Source organism: Leucoraja erinacea, chromosome 4 (assembly GCF_028641065.1).
Source record: "Leucoraja erinacea ecotype New England chromosome 4, Leri_hhj_1, whole genome shotgun sequence".
In the NCBI taxonomy this organism is placed as follows: domain Eukaryota; kingdom Metazoa; phylum Chordata; class Chondrichthyes; order Rajiformes; family Rajidae; genus Leucoraja; species Leucoraja erinaceus.
Genome location: NC_073380.1, coordinates 39,919,118 through 39,938,252, shown reverse-complemented (window position 1 = coordinate 39,938,252; position 19,135 = coordinate 39,919,118). Strand labels below are relative to the sequence as shown.

The 19,135-nt window shown below is 43.0% G+C and overlaps 1 protein-coding gene across 3 annotated transcripts in view; it reads right to left on the bottom strand.

Moving 5' to 3' along the window:
• Positions 1-362: 362 nt before the first annotated feature.
• The window catches only part of rb1cc1 (RB1-inducible coiled-coil 1), a 168,494-nt gene continuing 149,721 nt past the window's right edge, over positions 363-19,135 (bottom strand). For 2 of the 3 annotated variants that reach the window (XM_055634081.1, XM_055634083.1), the window contains 2 exons: positions 6,244-6,314; positions 363-1,356 (listed from right to left, as the gene is read on the bottom strand). In XM_055634081.1, coding sequence (XP_055490056.1) covers positions 1,279-1,356; positions 6,244-6,314 — 149 coding nt within the window. In that variant the 3' untranslated portion in view covers positions 363-1,278. The remainder of the gene's footprint in view (positions 1,357-6,243; positions 6,315-19,135) is intronic. The other variant, XM_055634082.1, reaches the window with a different exon arrangement.

Here is a 19,135-nt window from a genome sequence, read left to right as displayed (position 1 = left end):
GCGCATGCGCGTTGACAGCAGCTGCATTAATCCACAGCAGCCGGGGGGGGCGGGGGGGCAAGAGGCAGGTGGGCCTTGATTGGTGGGCATATGGACATTGTGACGTCAGTAGCTGGGAAGCGATATTTTTTTTTTTTAAAGTGAGTTTTGTGAACAATTTTATTCAAAACCTGGGAAGTAATTGAGCAAATTTAGAGAGGAGTGGGATTTCTGAAATCGTAAGTTAAATCCCTACCGAAATATGTAAAAATGTCTGCATTTTTGCGTCTGGTTTTTGAGGAAATACGTTTCAAAGGCAAAATGACACACACCTACACACAGAGTTTTAAAAGTATATAGATAAGATTGTAAGATGCACGCTCTACAGGTTTAAATGTTTATTTCAAAATTCTTAAGTTCTTTTTCAATACAATAATGTTTATACTTAAAGGTGTTACGATGGTTAATGTACAAGAGAAATACATTTTAAAACAGAATGCAACATTGGTCACCAAGATGAAACAATATATTAAATTTATTCCAGCTTTAAGTTGCTGGGAAGCTTTTATATCATGTTATCTGTAAACAACAGATTCATCCCTTTCCAATGTGTATACACAATTAACAACTGATGGTACATTTTTGCAAATACAACTCTAGCAACTGATGTAAATTCCAGTCCTATTCATTCATTGCACTGCTCTTCACTATATAGGGCTGGATCTCTACACCTCTAAATAATCTTAGTATATATGTAGATCAACAGCAAGAATGAAAATTCATGGCGGGAAAATTAAGATCAAACTTTACATGGGACTTTTGCATGCAAGGAACACAAATGTTTAAATGATTAAATACATATGGTAAAGTTGTTTTGCACGTAAATTACTTTGATAGCAATAAGTTGTCACATTTGCTTGTAATAATGACAAATGTTTTAACATCTGAATATTCAGTATTTTTTTTGAGCAAGCATTTAACAGGGCAGTTATGCCACAATGTACAAGTCATGCTCCATGGAAATAAATTATTTGGTATACATTTCCAAGTCTTCGGTGTAAGATTAAAGGCAGTTCATTGAATGAGACGAGATACATTTTATGATTTGGACAGAGCGGAATTCCATACACAATGGGGAGAGCAAATAATAAATCATTATACTCCAGCAAGTTTCCACTCATGAATTATATTTGTGTCACCTTTTCCAAATGGAAGTTATTTGAGACTGCATAACAAGCCATAAAGGAAACACATCAGAAGGGAAAGGATGAGCTATCAACAGTTTCTTTCACATCACTGTTATACTTTCTTGTTCCAGGGCACTGCTTTCACTCTGTAGAATTTTGTTCCCAGTGGGACCTTAAATCGATTTTGAGCCTAAAATACAATTTAAAAAAATATTTCCGCTTAAGTCAAAATGGAAACAATACAATGCTTTAAAAGTATGCATTAATGCTTCTTTTACTCAATCTCTCTCACAAAAGGATAGATCATTCAAATGAATTCTTCCAAAACAACGTGATCTATAAACAAATCACAATGTGCTAGAGTAACACAGCAGGTCAGGGGGCATCCATGGAGGGAATGCACAGGTGACATTACGGACCATGACCTTTCCTGCACAGCTATTTTGATACAAGGCAAGACTGAAGAAGGGTCTTGACATAAAACGTCACCCATTCCTTCTATCCAGAGATGCTGCCTGTCCTGCTGAATTACTACAGTATTTTGTGTCTACAAAATGAATATATATATTCTGCTTATAAATCTCAGAAAGAATCACATCATAAATTTAGAGTCTAGTTATTTTCTCACGGTAATTAGCATGTGCTTTCAAGAACAAAGAATATGTTTGCTAATTTGCATTCAGAAAGAAGACAGCAATATCTGGAGGCTTATTATGTGTTTACCATTAAGCATTTGTCTGCAACAAAATGATTCTTTACATATTTTCTATGGATTTATATTGATCAGTTAAATTATGTTACTATAATACAATGTTAAAAACAGCTTTGAAAAGTACATATCCTGAATAATCTGTAATGCTAAATAGAAAACATAATTCATGGTGATAGGAGTGGCTTGGCCTGTCTATGGCGGGGATGAGAGTGGCTGAAAGCAACATCTGAAAATGGAATTTGAGGAGAAATAAAGTAAAGCTATCGTGGTTATTACATCAGGCTATTGAATGTTTTTTGATTGAAATGTTTAGCAGATTGTGTAGTCACAATCCACCCTTTCACAGAAACATCCATCTGTGATGACCAGTCCAGGGTGCGGGCAGAGCATGGCTGACATGCCTTGGCTGGTTGGTGCTTAAGGGATAATTCTACCAAAATTTGTGCAAGCAAGGACAAAAATGTAATAGGTTAATAAAACCCGGAAGTGGTGTGCCTCACGCAGTCTCTGCAAGATGGAGTAAGCGAGAGGTTCACATCTCTGAGCTCTGAATAACACTGAACACATGTCTACAATATGGTTGGTTTGAAGTATAAATGCACTGCAAATGGTTGTTTGGGGGGTTTGGGTTGAAGTGAAAAGGCATTGCAAATGGTTGTTTGGGGCCTTTTGGGTTGAAGTAAAAAGGCACTGCAAATGGTTTTTGGGTTGAAGTAAAAAGGCACTGCAAATGGTAGTTTGGGGGTTTTGTAAAAATGCACTGCAAAGGGTTGTTTGGGTTGTTTGGGTTGAAGTAAAAATGCACTGCAAATGTTTGTTAGGTTTGAAGTAAAAATGCACTGCAAATGGTTGTTTGGGGGTTTCTTGGGTTGAGGCAAAAATGCACTGCATATGGTTGGGGGTTTTGGGTTGAAGTAAAAAGGCACTGCAAATGGTTGTATGGGGGGTTTGGGCTGAAGTAAAAAGGTGCTGCAAACTTCCTGTTTGCAGTATATTGATTTTAGATAAAACGCTACCACTTACGGCTGTGATATTTGGCCATCTTACTCAGTCCCCCTCCGCTCTTCAGGTGCAGAGGATTCTTCCCATCAATGAAAAAGTGTTATTAGTGTTTAAAAAATGTTGAGAATCTCTCTCCTGTCATTCACGCCATGAAGGCCACACCTTTTCCGGTGGGAGGGGGAGGGATTATAAAACCCGGAAGTGTGGGCGTGGCTCAGTCTCTGCATGATGGGGGAGGGAGAGGTCACGATTCTGTCTGAGCTGTGAATCAACTGAACACACTGAATGTCTACTGAACTATGAGTGTGGTTTTATGGTGGCTTCACCCTGCTTGAAATAGTATGAAACTGCATTTGAATGTGGTGGCCTTGCACCCTGCATGAAATGGTATGAAACTGCATTTGAATGTGGTGGCCTTGTACCCTCCTTGAAATGGTATGAAACTGCACTTGAATTTGGTGGCCTTGCACCCTGCTTAAAATGGTAGGAAAATGGATTTGAATTTGGTGGCCTTGCACTCTGCTTGAAATGGAATTTCAAGGAATAGCCGCCAGTCAACTGCCAGCCCACCAGCCTTGAGTGAGCTGCCAGCACATCAGGCTTGAGGGACTGAGCTGCCACCCCAAGAATCCATTTGGCCCACAATGTCCATACTAGACCCCCCCTCACTGGCCACCAATATTGGAATTGGTGGAGAAGTGGAATATTGCGTTGTGTTACCAGCCCTCCCGTGTAAACATGGGACCCAACGGGTCCCACTTAGTCTGGTACTCACTAGAGATTCATTTCTGTAAAGGAACTAGTCTGTACTACAGACAGACGAGTTACTTATTTTCAAATTAAATTAACAGGAGCTTAGCATAAAGAAAAAATACAAATCTTTATGACTGTTGCATGCTACCAGTTCGACTAACATCTGGATCTCCAGATGGATTCAGTCAGTCGTACAAAGTAGTTGTGAAAGTCAGTTGCAGCATAGAATCTGTCTTTGGTAGTCAACTTAACTATCTGGAAATAAAAAGTTGCTAGTATGTCCGTTACCCCCAAATGTATTTGGACATATTGCCTTGAAGACGTGATCCAAATATTTAAAATTAATATCAATAATAATAATAATAAAAATAATAATATATTTATTATGTCATTTGAACCTAAGTTCAAACAAAATTATGTTTCTGCAGTCATACAAGAAAAAAAAAACCAAGACACACAATAAACACAATTTACCTAAACACCCATGACAGGTGAGACAAAGACAAAACTGATGAGACAAAGACAATTAAATAGGAGGCACTGACATTCCTTTAACATTGAATCATACAGCACAGAAACCTTTGGCCCAATCTGTCCATGACAACCAAGATGCCCCATCTAAACTAGTCTCATATTCCCATGTTTGGTCCATATCACTCTAAACTTTTCCTATCCATGTACCTGTCCAAATATATTGTAAATGTTATTGTACCTGCCTTCATGGCCTGTCCTGGCAGCTCATTCCAAATATCCACCATCCTCTGTGTGAAAAGGTTGCCCCTCAGGTTGCCATTAAATCTTTTCCTTCTCACCTTAAGCCTTTGTCCTCTAATTCTTGATCCCTAATCTGGGAAAAAGATTGTATTCGCCCTATCTATTCTTCTCAAGTTTTACATACCTCAATAAGATCAACCCTTAGCCTCCTGCACTTCAAGGAATACAGTCTTAACTTGCTCAACCTCTCCCTGTAGCTCAGATCCGCGATTCCTGGCAATATCCTTGCAAAAACATTTTAAGACCATTTTCATAGTAGTTCCATTCAATTCCATAGATATTTACCATTGGACCAAAGGAAATATCGGAAAGAATATTGTTCAATAAGAACAGGTTTACAGAAGAAACCCTAGAGCCATCTCATCTGAAGGCACAGACAGTTACCAATGGTACCAATGGACAGTTACCAATTGGGGAGGAGGATGATACAAAAATGACCCCAGACGTAAGATTGAAGAATTTAAGCATGACAAAGGTTAAAAGACTGATTGAAGTTATTGAGGCAAGGAAGAAAAAGCTACAATGTGATTTTAATACAGGAATTTTAAGTTGGACATGTTGAATATATATTGAGAGTTAGTAAGAAATTGCATGAACAGAGTTTGATGGTAAATAACAGCAGGAGGCTACAGTTTATAGAGGCCAGGGAGTGGAATCCAGGCTAGACAGTATTGAAACATTTTGACAAAATGTTTGCATGGATTATAATTTCAATATTAAACTTGAGCCAGCGGCTTGAGGGAAATGCGATGCCGCAAATGTACAAGTAGATATCAGAGGTTGAAGAGAGTGTATTTGGTGGCCTGCCTCCACACAATTTCTCTGCATCCCTCTAGAGTGTTCAAATGGTCAAATTGCAAGTCCAGTATTATAAGATAAGTTATATCTTCCTAATTGAATAAATGAGAATACCAAACCATTATTCAATAACTGGCCATAGATTCCATCTCTCTCTTTATCAAATGCCCATCAGTTTTGCCTCAGCTCACCTAATGTAATCTTTTCGTAAACCTTTGCTGACTTTTACAACCACCTGGTTAGCCTCCTTCATTCCACTCCATATAAACCTGAATGAATCCAAAATTGCACTCTGCACAAAACATCTCGCCCCATCCATTATATTTGTCCCCAGTGTCTCTACATTGAATACTAATTACGCAAACGTATGATTTTAAAATTCTTAATCTGATTTCCAAATGGGTCCATGATTAGTATCTACCATTGTTAATCACCTCCAGTAGGTCAAGATTTATATCCTCCTACAACTCTAGCCTCTTCATCACAACTGAATTTAATTACAACACTACCATCTATCAACAACCCCTCAAGGCCCTTTTTTTTTAAACAAGATCTCTCCATTGTTCAAAGAGAAAGAAGAGGTACAAAGGTTTTGATAATCTAATATGCATCTTGGTATCAATTTAATTAGCCAACACTCCTGTAAAGTGTGTGGGAAATTTGCTACATCATTGGGACTGCTTAAATACATGATGACACAGCCTCTTACTCATGCAGAATACTTTTATAAACTTTCTTTTTTCCTCCATATGGTACTGGAAAAATGGCACTATGATCAGATCAATTATATCATGCAAGTAGTAATAAAGTTATTATTGTCTTGCAAAATCTACACTGAAATGTTACCAAAGGTACCCGAAGAAATTGGATTGATGTATTGCATTGGGAAGCCAGATGGTATTAAGTTTTGCTAACTTCTGAATATTTGCTTAAAAATAACACGTTTTGGAGATTTTTAAATGTTTGCTGCACTTGTAACATTGTTCATTTCTGATGGTAGGTCAGATCTACATAGATTTAATAAGTTAAAGTTCTCACCTTCTTAGCCTGGCAATATTCTTTTTCCATTACTTTTCCAAGTACCCACGGTCTCCTAGAAGAACCTGGAACTAGCAGACAAGTTTTTTTTTTAAAGTAACAAAATAATTACCACGGAAGTCAGTTACAGATTGCTTAATAAACATACATCTTAGCAAAAAATGTTTACGTTGAGGATAAATAGCACAATCCATGATCCCTCAGAAAGTACGAGTTAAACCATTTTTTCCCATTATTTTGAAATGTAATAACCGTCAGTGTTTATATTCAACAGTGTGGCATCAGCTGATGGTCATACCACTTACGGTCGAACCCTCGTCAGTGGTTACGAGGGCTGTCACGTGACGTCATAGGTTACGTGGAGTGTCCTAGTACTTAAGCAGATATCACCTGGAGATCAGGAGTTGACAGGTAGCTGAGCTCGAGACAACACCCTCGCTGAGCAGCAGCAATGACAATATGTTAGAGGACCAAACAACCATGTAATGTCCGAATAAACCAACTGTTTGTTCACCACGTTTGATGCCGCTACAACAGACACATTCATTGATGTTGAGTTACATAAGCTGAGAAATCAGACAAAGTGGCTTTTGTGATATAATTACTTTCTTAAATATTAAATTACAATATTAATAAGGCTTTTCTTATTCCCCAAATTTTGACCTGGGTGTAAATGCCAACACATGCAGATGGATCAAGGACTTCTTAACAGATCGCCCACAGACTGTCAGGATGGGGTCCAATCACTCCCCAGTCCTGACGTTCAGCCCAGGAGCGCCACAAGGTTATGTACCGAGTCCTATTCTCAACACAATATACACACATGACTGCACACCAACACACTGCACAAACCGGATCATTAAGTTTGCAGATGACACGACTGTGGCGGGGCTTATAAATAATAATGACAAATCTGCTTATAGAGATGAAGTCCAAAAACTGACTGTCTGATGCACTAACAGTAACCTGGTACTCAATTCAACCAAAACAAATTAACTGGTTATTGACTTCAGGAGGAGGAGAGAGGAACCTGCTCCTCTCTACATCAAAGGAGACATGGTGGAGATGCATAGTTCCCCCATTCCAGGGCACTACAATGTTTGGGACACATGGCTTCACAGGTGTTTACAATTGCTCAGGTGTGTTCAAATGCCTCCATAATCCAGGATGAAAAGAGAGTTCCCAGCACCTAGTCTTTCCTCAAGTCTTTCCATCACCTTTGCGGTTAGCCGCAAAAATAGGATGGCCAGGTTACAGTTTGCCAAGAAGTACTTAAAAGAGCAACCACAGTTCTGTAAAAAGGTCTTGTTGACAGATGAGACAAAGATTAACTTATATCAGAGGGATGGCAAGAGCAAGTGCTGGCTCGAAGGGCAGAATGGCCTGCACCTATTGTCAAAGTATGGAGGAGAGAAGGAACTGCCCAAGATCGAACGCATACCACCTCATCTGTGAAACACGGTGGTGGGGGTATTATGGCCTGTGCATGTATGGTTGCTGAAGGTACTGGCTCACTTATCTTCATTGATGATACAACTGCTGATGGTAGTAGCATAATGAATTCTGAAGTGTATAGACATATCCTATCTGCTCAAGTTCAAACAAATGCCTCAAAACTCATTGGCAGCATTCTACATTCTACAGCGAGCCAGTGATCCCAAACATACTGCTAAAGCAACAAAAACGTTTTTCAATGCTAAAAAAAATGTAAATTCTTGAGTGGCCAAGTCAATCACCCAATCTGAACACAATTGAGCATGCCTTTTACATATATGCTGAAGATAAAACTGAAAGGGACTAGCCCCCAAAACAAGAATAAGCTAAAGATGGCTGCAATACAGGCCTGGCAGAGCACCACCAGAGAAGACACCCAGCAACTGGTGATGTCAATGATTCGCAGACTTCAAGCAGTCATTGCATGCAAAGGAAATGCAACAAATTACTAAACGTGACTACTTTCATTTACATGACATTGTTATGTCCCAAACATTATGGTGCCTTAAATGGGGGGACTGTGTATAAACACAGCTGTAATTTCTACATGGTGAAACCAAAATGTATAAAAAATGGCCTTTATCAAAATCTGACAATGTGCACATGTGATTTTTTTCTATTACAAATCTCAAATTGTGGAGTACAGAGGCAAATAATTAAATGATGGGTCTTTGTCCCAAACATTGTGGAGGGCACTGTAGCTTGAATTAAGGTGTAGTTGGTTTCATTAATTGGATGGACTAATTAATGGGAATTAACACATATTTTACAAGGAAATTAAAAGACTCAAGATGGACAGTATTGTGATTATGGAGTATTTCAATTATTCTAACATTGACTGAGCTTGTAATACATGAGAAATTCCTGAGTAATTAATGAGAACTTTCTTGATCAAAAAGCAAAGTAGTCTTTGATGTAGCTCTGGAAAATTAATAGAATAACACATTTCATTGGAAAACCAGCATCTGCATTTCCCTAATAGAACAAAAGCTTTTCACTGTACCACCGGTACAAGTGACAATAAACTAAACTGAACTGAAACTGAACTAATGCATTTCATGAATGAATAGAATACCATTTCCTTGGAGGTTACACAGAAAAGCTGGAGAAACTCAGCGGGTGCAGCAGCATCTATGGAGCGAAGGAAATAGGCAACGTTTCGGGCCGAAACCCTTCTTCAGACTGATCAGGGGTGGGGGTGGGTGGGGACAAGAAAGGGAAAAGGAGGAGTAGCCGGAAGGCTGGAGGGTGGGAGGAGACAGCACCAGCCAACTCACCCCACCAGCCATCACATACAAAAAATAATCCTCCGTCAGTTTCGCCACCTCCAACGTGACCCCACTACTGGCCACATCTTCCCATCTCCCCCCATATCTGCCTTCCGCAAAGACCGCTCCCTCCATAACTCCCTTGTCAATTCTTCCCTTCCCTCTCGGTCCACCCCCTCCCCGGGCACTTTCCCTTGCGGCCGCAGCAGATGCAACACTTGTCCCTTTACCTCCCCCCTCAACTCCTTTCAGGGACCCAAGCAATCGTTCCAGGGGCGACAGAGGTTTACCTGCATCTTTTCCAACCTCATCTATTGCGTCCGCTGCTCTAGATGTCAGCAGATCTATATCGGTGAGACCAAGCGGAGGTTGGGCGATCGTTTCGCCGAACACCTCCGCTCGGTCCGCAATAACCTAGCTGACCTCCCGGTGGCTCAGCACTTCAACTCCCCCTCCCACTCCGTCTCCGACCTCTCTGTCCTGGGTCTCCTCCATGGCCACAGCGAGCAGCACCGGAAATTGGAGGAACAGCACCTCATATTCCGTTTGGGGAGTCTGCACCCCGGGGGCATGAACATCGACTTCTCCCAATTCTGTTAGTCCTTGTTGTCTCCTCCCCTTCCTCAGCTCCCCTGCTGTCTCCTCCCACCCTCCAGCCTTCCGGCTACTCCTCCTTTTCCCTTTAGGTCCCCACCCACCCCCACCCCTGATCAGTCTGAAGAAGGGTTTCGGCCCGAAACGTTGCCTATTTCCTTCGCTCCATAGATGCTGCTGCACCCGCTGAGTTTCTCCAGCTTTTCTGTGTAACCTTCGATTCTCCAGCATCTGCAGTTCCCTCTTTAACACCATTTCCTTGGAGCTTATTTTGTGAACATTAATTGCATTAGAATAGGGCAGGTAAAGTACACGGAGCATATGGGCTTAAACATTGAGAACATAAAACATACAACAAGGAAGCCTTCAAAAATGGCATGTTTAGGTATTGAACATATTCTTTCAAGAGAGAATAGCATCCAAACTGGGAAGATATTTTTAAATACATTCATGGGAAATGGATCATATTGGGAAAATTAATATTTAATGTGCAGTTCAAACTAAAGTTAGCATGAATTGTCATAATGAATTACTGCAATCCTTGCAGTTAAGGTACCTTTCACAGTTGCGTTAAGTGTAGAACTACAGGATGTGAAACCAACAATGAAAAATCAGATATTCAGTCGGGTTGGTGTGCAAATTGGTAATCCTATAAATGGTGTTCAGGATTGCCTGCTTTTCCTGGAGATCTAGTTGGTAGAGGTGGTGTTGAGAAGCATGAGCAAGTTGCTGCAGAGCGGAGGTGTTCGGCGAAACGATCACTAAGCCTCCACTTGATCTTGGCGATCATTTCGCTGAACACGTCCGCTCGGTCCGCATTAACCAACCTGACCTCCCAGGGCTCAGAACTTCAACTCCCCCTCCCATTCCGTATCCGACCTCTCTGTCCTGGGTCTCCTCCATGGCCAGAGCAAGCACCACCGGAAATTGGAGGAACAGCACCTCATATTCCGCTTGGGGAGTCTGCATCCTGGGGGCATGAACATTGAATTCTCCCAATTTTGTTAGCCTTTGCTGTCTCCTCTCCTTCCCATCTCTCCCTCAGCCCTCTGGCCCCTCCTCCTCCTTTTTCCTTTCTTCTCACTCCCCCACCCCCCATCAGTCTGAAGCAGGGTTTCGGCCTGAAACGTTGCCTATTTCCTTCGCTCCATAGTTGCTCATGCACCAGCTGAGTTTCTCCAACATTTTTTTGTGTACCTTCGATTATCCAGCATCTGCAGTTCCTTCTTAAACAACATAGTGGACATAGCTAGATTTTTATGTTCACTTGTCAAGGCGATAATTAACTCTGGATTACGGATGCAGTTATTGTATTAGAACCTGCAGCGCCTATTTGACAATGTTTATCATAGCATTTAGATTGCATTTTGGTTAAGCTCAGCCACACCTACTCTTCAGTTTTCATTTCTCTATTTCCAAAATGCTAGGGATATTATGTTTGGTGTGAGCTATTACTGGCATTCTCGTGGCTTCCTTTGTCTCTTCCCTTCTCTGTAACTTAAAATACACTTGTTTTGCAGTTCCCCTGCAAGGTTACTGACCAGAAACATTAACTATTTTTCTTTCTCTAAAGCTGCAAACATCTAGTACCCTCAGTTTTTATTCAAACAAATTTGTTTCATTATTAATTTGAGAAAATAACAATTTATCTCTTCCCAACTATGGCCCTGAAAAACATTTTCAGCATTTTGTTCTTATTTTGCAGGTTGTTGGGATCTTAAGAGCTGCACAAGTTAGAAATTGTGGTTGGGTTGAATATAATATAATGAATATAATATCGGAAGTGGCGGCGCTGGTAAACGGCTGCGGCTCGCCTGCAATCCATCTGTCTTTACTTTTTTATGTTGTTTTTTTTCGTTTTGTCTAGTTAGTTTTTGGTTTTAGGTTGTGTTTATGTGTGTGGGGGGTTGAAACGGGGCTTGCTGTCTCTCCCTTCGGGGGAATACGACTTTTTTGTCGTATCCCCCTTCTCTGCCTCCGTCTGCGCTGAGGCCTAATGGCCGAGCTGGCGGCCTTGAGACTACGGAGGCAGAGCCAGTCAGGACTTGCCTTGGGCTCGCTCCCGTGAGGGCGGCCCAGCTCGGGGCTGGAACGGCGCTCCCGTGAGGGGCTGCGACGCTCCCATGAGGGCGGCCTGGCATGGGGCTGAGACTCTCTCGTGAGGGCGGCCCAGCTCGAGGTGGAATGGCGCTCCCGAGAGGGCGGCCCAGCTCGAGGTGGAATGGCGCTCCTGTGAGGGCGGCCCAGCTCGAGGGAGGAATGGCGCTCCCGCCGGAGCGGCCCAGCTCGAGGGAGGAACGGCACTCACGTGAGGGCGATTCGGCTAGGGGCTGGAACGGTCCTCCGGTGGCTGGGACGGCGTTCTGGTGGCGGTGACCTGAGTCCGGGGTTCAGCCGTGGGCCAGCGTCTGCGTCCGTTGGACTGGAGGGCGGCAGTTTCAACCACCCCGGGCCACGGTGTTTGAGCCGGCCCGTTTGCGGGGTTCGGTGAGCTGCGGGACTGTTTGTGCCATCGCCCGGTGGGGTATCGCCTCAGAGCAGAGGGAGAAGAGGAGGGAAGAGACTGCAGCCCTATGATTTTTGCCTCCACCACAGTGAGGAGGTGCTTGGAGGATACACTGTGGTGGATGTTAATTTGTGTTTAGTGTTGTTTATTATTGTATGATTGTATGTTTGACTGCAGGCACGAAATTTCGTTCAGACCGTAAGGTCTGAATGACAATAAAGGTATTCAATTCATTTCAATTCAATGTGGGAGTTCACACGATTAGTTTTACATTTTTCATACAAGTTAATTACAGGACGATCTCATCCTTATGGAAAGGCATAATAATGCTCAATGTAATAATGTTAGATTTGGTGTTTAAGAAAGAACTGCAGATATTGAAAACATCGAAGGTAGACAAAAATGCTGAAGATACTCAGCAGGTGAGGGAGGCAGCATCTATGGAGAGAAGGAATAGGCGACGTTTTGGCTCGAGACCCTTCTTCAGACTGATTTGTTTAGTTTAGTTTAGAAATACAGTGCGGAAACAAGCTCTTCAGCCCATCGAGTCCACGCCGACCAGCGATCGTCACGCACTAATACTATCCTACACACTAGGGTCAATTTACAATTATAACAACCAATTAACCTAGAAACCTGTACTTCGTTACGAGTGTGGGAGGAAACTGGAGCTCCTGAAGAAAACCCCACGCAGGTCACAGGGAGAACATACAAACTACGTACAGACAGCATCTGTCGTCAGCATCAAACCGGGTTTCTGGCGCTATAATGTAGCAACTCTACCACTGTGCCACCTAGTGTTTAAAAACTGTTTTCGATATCTGAGATTCTTAGGATTCATAGGTCGCACACATGGAAAATGTACCAGGAAAATGAGAGCTGTGGGAGATGAGTGAACTAGCAGTAAATGGAAGGATTTGTAAGCTAAGAGAAGCAGCAAACTTCAAGAGCAGAACTGAATAGATTAATTGTTTAAGAAAGAATTGTTTAAGAAGGAACTGCAGATGCTGGAAAAGTCGAAGGTAGATAAAAATGCTGGAGAAACTCAGCGGGGCAGCATCTATGGAGCGAAGGAAAAGGTGACATTTCGGGTCTGAAGAAGGGTCTCGACCCAAAATGTCACCTTTTCCTTCGCTGAATAAATTAATTGATAAGGGATGGAGATGAGGAAAGAGAAGGTGGAGGATACCTACATTTTTAATACTATTTAAGGACCTAGAGTGTGATCAAAGCTGGCAACGACAGTAACTGGTCTAAAAAGCAGCAAGTTTGAATGTGTCTCATCGGGGAAGATGACAAAATCAGTTTATATATAGATTGGTTATGTAGTCAGGAAAACAAAACACAGGGAAAGGAAGTGAAGGCTAAATATAGAGCAATTGCACAACGACGGAAATGGATAACTGTTCAGGTCACAGTCGGGAAAACAAAATTTCTTTCCACAATGAGAGCTTTGCACATGGTTAAAAGTATATAAACACACGTCCTCTAGACTAGTAAATTATTCATATTTTCAAAATGCAGATGGAAAGATTCAATTCAACTGTTCTTAAAAACATTGCCCAAGTCTGCACGATGCTCAAAACACTAACACATCTATAAATTGTTTGATACCAGAAAACATTTGAACCGTGACATGAAATCTATATACTTTTAAAACTGTGTGTGTGCGTGCGTGTGTGTGTGGCATTTTGCCTTTGAAATGTATTTCCTCGAAAACCAGACGCAAAAACGCGGAGATTTTTTCAGTGGGGATTTAGCTTATGAGTTCAGAAATCGACTCCTTGGTCAATTATTTCCCCAGATTTTGAATAAAATTGATCACAAAATTCACTTAAAAAAAAATATAATCGCCGCTTGAGCTGCTGACATCACAATGCCCACATTCCCATCAATCAAGGCCCACCTCTAGGCGTCACCCCCCTCGCCACTGTGGACTAAAGCCCCACGCCTAGCCCAAGTATGCTCACGCCACGCCTCCCGCAGCTGGACTCTCACTCCAACCTCTCCCCCTCCCCGTTCTCAAAATGCTCTGCAGATCGGGAGGTCACAGCCGGTCTCCGGAGGCCACCGGCTTGCTTCTGAAACCACTCCGTCTCCCCCACCCAATGATAGAACATGGTGGCGGCAGATATTGTCGCGCGGGGCATTACTCCCTCTGGGAATCCTAAAATTCCTCCGTTGATCGCAGGGACACGGGGAATTGTCACGTGAGAGTTGCCGAGGCTCTCCACGCCGCCCGAGGTCCGCCTCATCCGAGCCGCTCGCTCATCGAGTTCAAGTCCGTCTTCTCCCTAATCTCCCCCATTCTCTTTCCCTCCCCGCTGCAAACCCAACGTGCTGCCAGTCACGCCTCTCACAAGTCCTTTGATAAAAACCTTGCGACCCCCCCCCCCCCCCCTCCCTCTCTCCCCCCCTTCGCCCCCACCCCTCTCTCTCTCTGAGGGTAATTGGTTGCACTGGATTTTATTTAGGGGTATCAAAGTAAAGGGGGCTGAATACTTTTGCACGCCACACTTTTCAGTTTTTTATTTGTAAAAAAATTTGAAAACCATGTATCATTTTCCTTCCACTTCACAATTATGCACCACTTTGTGTTGGTCTATCACATAAAGTCCCCATAAAATACATTTACGTTTGTGGTTGTAACGTGACAAAATTTGGAAAAGTTCAAGGAGTATGAATACTTTTGCAAACCACTGTATGTGGTCGTGGTGATCAATAGTGGATGAAGAAATACCCAGAAAGAATCTAGGAATCTTCCTCATTCTGCTCAAAAGATTGCAGTAGATTAAACTGCTCCACTAATTATAGAACAGTACAACACAAGAACAGGCCCTTTGGCTCACAATGTCTGTGCCGAACATAATGTCAAGACTTATCTGCCTGCAAATAGTCTATATTCCCCTACTTCCTGCATATCATTTGCCTACCCCAAAGTTTTTTAAATGCCACTATCCAATCTGCCACAACCACCATCCCCGGCAATTGATAGGCTCATTGATCCTATCTAGTGCTTGGTTTTTCCAACGTCTTTGGTACAGAAAAATGTTGCCCTATACTTATTAGGTCCCCACTACAACCTTTGGCATTCCAGAAAAAACTGCAAATCTGTCCAACCTCTCCTTGTAGCTAATACTCCCGAATGCAGGGATCACTCTGGTAACCCTCCTGTGCACCCTTTCCAAAGGTTCCACATCCTTCCTGTATAGGAGCAACCAGAAACGCATACAATACCCCCAAGGGCGGCCTAACCAACGTTCTATAAAGCTGCATCATGGCATCCTGACTCTTATGACAATGCAGTCATGCCATATTTTCCCTTCATGTATAACCTCCCAAAGTGCAACATCCCACACTTACTTAGATTAAATTGCATCTGCCATTTCTCCGCTCATGTCTGGAGCTGACCTATATCTCATTGTATACTTTGACAGATCGAAAAAGACTAATGAATAACCTGCAGAAAATCAACTGAAAAAAATCTTGTGATCTTTAATGCTTTATAATCATAGCACGCCAATCTATCATTCCATTTCCAAGAGGCATGCTGCTATACATAATTGTTCCGAACTCACAGAAAATGTATCTTTTGGTTCCATTTCTTTTGAAAGAGCTCTAGGTATGTTCCATGCATGCTAAATATCCATGTCTCTTAATCTTGTTATATTCTTTGGCCCTGAAAGTGATCGTGTATCATCTTGTGTTAATGTCTTCTTTCACTGTTTGGCTACATTTGCTCAATAACTTATTTGTTAACTTTGTTCTTTTATTTTTCTGGAAGTACAGCAAATTTGATCCATACTTTAGTTGGACTTAGAGGAGTTGTAATCTTTTCAAATGCATGATGTACTTTTCTTTGAGCTTAACCTTCTTGTGAATCAAAGAAAAGTAGATGAACATGTAATTTAACTTTGCTCATTTCCAGAACGGACATTCCTAAATCCACACCCAGCAGATGTTATTCGAATGATAACTTGGAGTAAGGCCTGAGCACAACAGAACATGTCCAATTATTCCAATTATATGATGATGCTCATTTTAGGTTTCACTAACGTGACTCCAGACTTCATTACCACCTTGGTCCAAACATGGATTAAAAAGCTGAATTCCTGATCCGAGATGAGAGACACCATTACACCATTCTTGACATCAAGGTAGCATTTGTCCAAGCATGACATTAAGTTATGCCAGGATCAAGATGAAAGCACTCTGTTGGTTAGAATCATAACTTGCATAAAGCCAGATACTTGTGATTATGGGAGGTCAATCATTCCAGTACAAGGGCATCACTGCGAGAGCTCCTGAGAGCAGTGTCCTAGTCATTACCACCTTTAACTTCTTAATCAATGACCTTCCTTTCATCACAGGATTACAAGTAGGATGTTTGTGCATGATTGCTTAATATTTAATTCCTTTTGCAAATACTCAGAAAAAGTAGCTCATGTCTGCATGCAAAAAGGCCACGGAAGAAAGTGGTGAGTTGCAAAAATGGCAGGCAATAGGTATCTGCAACAAAATAGAATTTCACTCTGTCCAGTCCTGATGAAGGGTCTCCATCCATGTCAAGCATTCTTTTAACTCCAGAGATGCTGCTTACCTTGTAGTGTTCCTCCAGCAGTTTAGTTTTTTGCTCCAGTATCTGTATTGCCTACTTTCAATGACACTGTTGTAGTCACCAGTAATCAGAACTCTTATGGGCTTGTCCCACTTCGGCAATTTTTTTGGCGACTGTCATAGTCGTAGCAGGTCGCCGAAAAACCGGCAACTGGATACCCTCCGACAATGTCTACAACAACCTACCACCTAGTCGACGTCAAGATACGGTAAGCTACCGACAACCGGCGACCCATTAGGCCGTCCACCTACGGCAACCTACGTCCATCAGCGACAAGCTACGACAAGGTAAGACAATTCAGTCGCCGATACCTGTCGCCGGTTGCTGTGGGTAGTCGCAAAGGAATTCACCAAAATCAGCACCGGCGACAACCTACGACAGCACCTACGTCAGGAGAAGTCAAGTTACGCTCACTGGCATCAAGCCAACTGCCGCCAAAAAGTTTTGAACATTTCAAAATCCAGCGGCGACCAGAAAAACGCTACGATTCTTTGGGCGACTGAGGAGACTCCTCACGGCCATACAGGCGACACACCGGCGACAGCCTAGTCGCCTAAAATATCGCCTAAGTGGGACAGTGTCCTATCTGGGACACTTGACAATAAACTCTCTTGACTTGACCAGCCACTGAAATGCTATGGCAGCAAAAGTACATAAAAAGCTATGTATATAACTGTGGACAACATTTCTCCTGATACTCAAAATGCTTTGCACTATATCAATGCTCAAGTCAAAAGTGGGATAGATATGTGTCTATTTGCTGGTTAAATGCAGCACAATGTCATGTCTTTATTTAAAGAGGAAATTTAGGAACGGTTTTGACCTGGTCATTCAGCTACTCGTTTTATTTTTTAAATGTAAAACATTCTCAGGTCTTCTCTTCTTAAAATGATTAATTATTACAGCTGCATTGTAACGTAGGGGGCACAGTGGTGCAGCGGTAATGTTGCTGACTTAAAGCGCCAGAGACCCAGGTACTGAATATGGGTGATGTCTGTACAGAGTTTGTACTTTCTCCCCGTGCCATGTCGGTTTTCTCCGGGTGCTCCGGTTTCCTCCCACACTCCAAAGACATGCAGGCTTGTCGACTTGATTGGCTTCAGGAAAATTGTAAATTGTCCCTAGTGTGCTAGGAGAGTGTTAGTGCACAGGGTGATAGCTGGTCGAAGGGCCGAAGGGCCTATTCCTGCGCTGTATCTCTAAAGTCTAAACCAATAGTGGCATTTTGAATGTTTTTGTATATGTGCTACAAATTTGCTTTATTCCTCTATTTTTCTCTTTTCTTCAAAAGCCTACGCTTGGTCTCACTGATGTAGAGCAGCTGACATCTAGAGCAGTGGATGCAATAGATGAGGTTGGAGGAGGTGCAGGTGAACCTCTGTCACACCTGGAACGACAGCTTGGGTCCTTGAATGACGTCGAGGGGGGAGGTAAAGCGACACCTGTAGCATCTCTTGCAGTTGCAAGGGAAAGTGCCCGGGGAGTGGGTGGTGCAGGTGGGAAGGGAAGAATTGACCTGGGAGTTACGGAGGGAGCGGTCTTTGGGGAAAGCAGACGGGGGGGGGGGGGGGGGGGGGGGGGGGGGGAAATGGGAAGGGGGGGGGGGGTGGTCCGTTCACGTTGGAGGTGGCATAAATGACGGAGGACTATTTGCTGTGTGTGACAGCTAGTGGGGTGGCATGTGAGGACTAGGGGGACTCTGCCCTTGTTCCGAGTAGGGGGATGGGGAGAGAGAGCAGTGTTGCGGGGTATTGAAGAGACCTTGGTGAGAGCCTCATCTATGGTATGGGAGGGGAACCCCCGTTCCCTGAAGAATGAGGACATTTCCGATACCCTGGTGGGGAACACCTCATCCTGGAAGCAGATGCGGCGTAGGAGGAGGAATTGGGAGTAGGGGATGGAGTCCTTACAGGAAGCAGGGTGGGAAGAAGTATAATCTAGATAGCCATGGGAGTCAGTGGGTTTATAGTGGATGTCGGTCAAAAGTCTATCATCTGCGATGGATAGTGAGGTCAAGAAATGGTAGGGAAGTGTCGGAAATGGTACAGATGTATTTGAGTGCCGGATGGAAGTTAGTGGCGAAGTTGATGAAGTTAGTGAGTTGTGTGTGGGTGCAGGAGGTAGCACCAATGCAATCGTTGATGTAGTGGAGGTGGGGGTCGGGTATGGGGCCCTGGTATGGGAACAGCCCCTCATATTCCGCTTGGGCAGTCTACACCCTAGTGGCATAAACATTGAATTCTCCCATTTCCGGTAGCCCTTGCTGTCTCCTCCCCTTCTCAACTTTCCCTCAGCCCTCGGAGGAGAGTATCAGTGGACGGGTATTGGTTGGTTCTCCGGTCGAGGAATAACCGGAGGGCTTTGAGACCATCCTGGTGGGGGATGGAGGTGTAGAGTGACTGGATATCCATG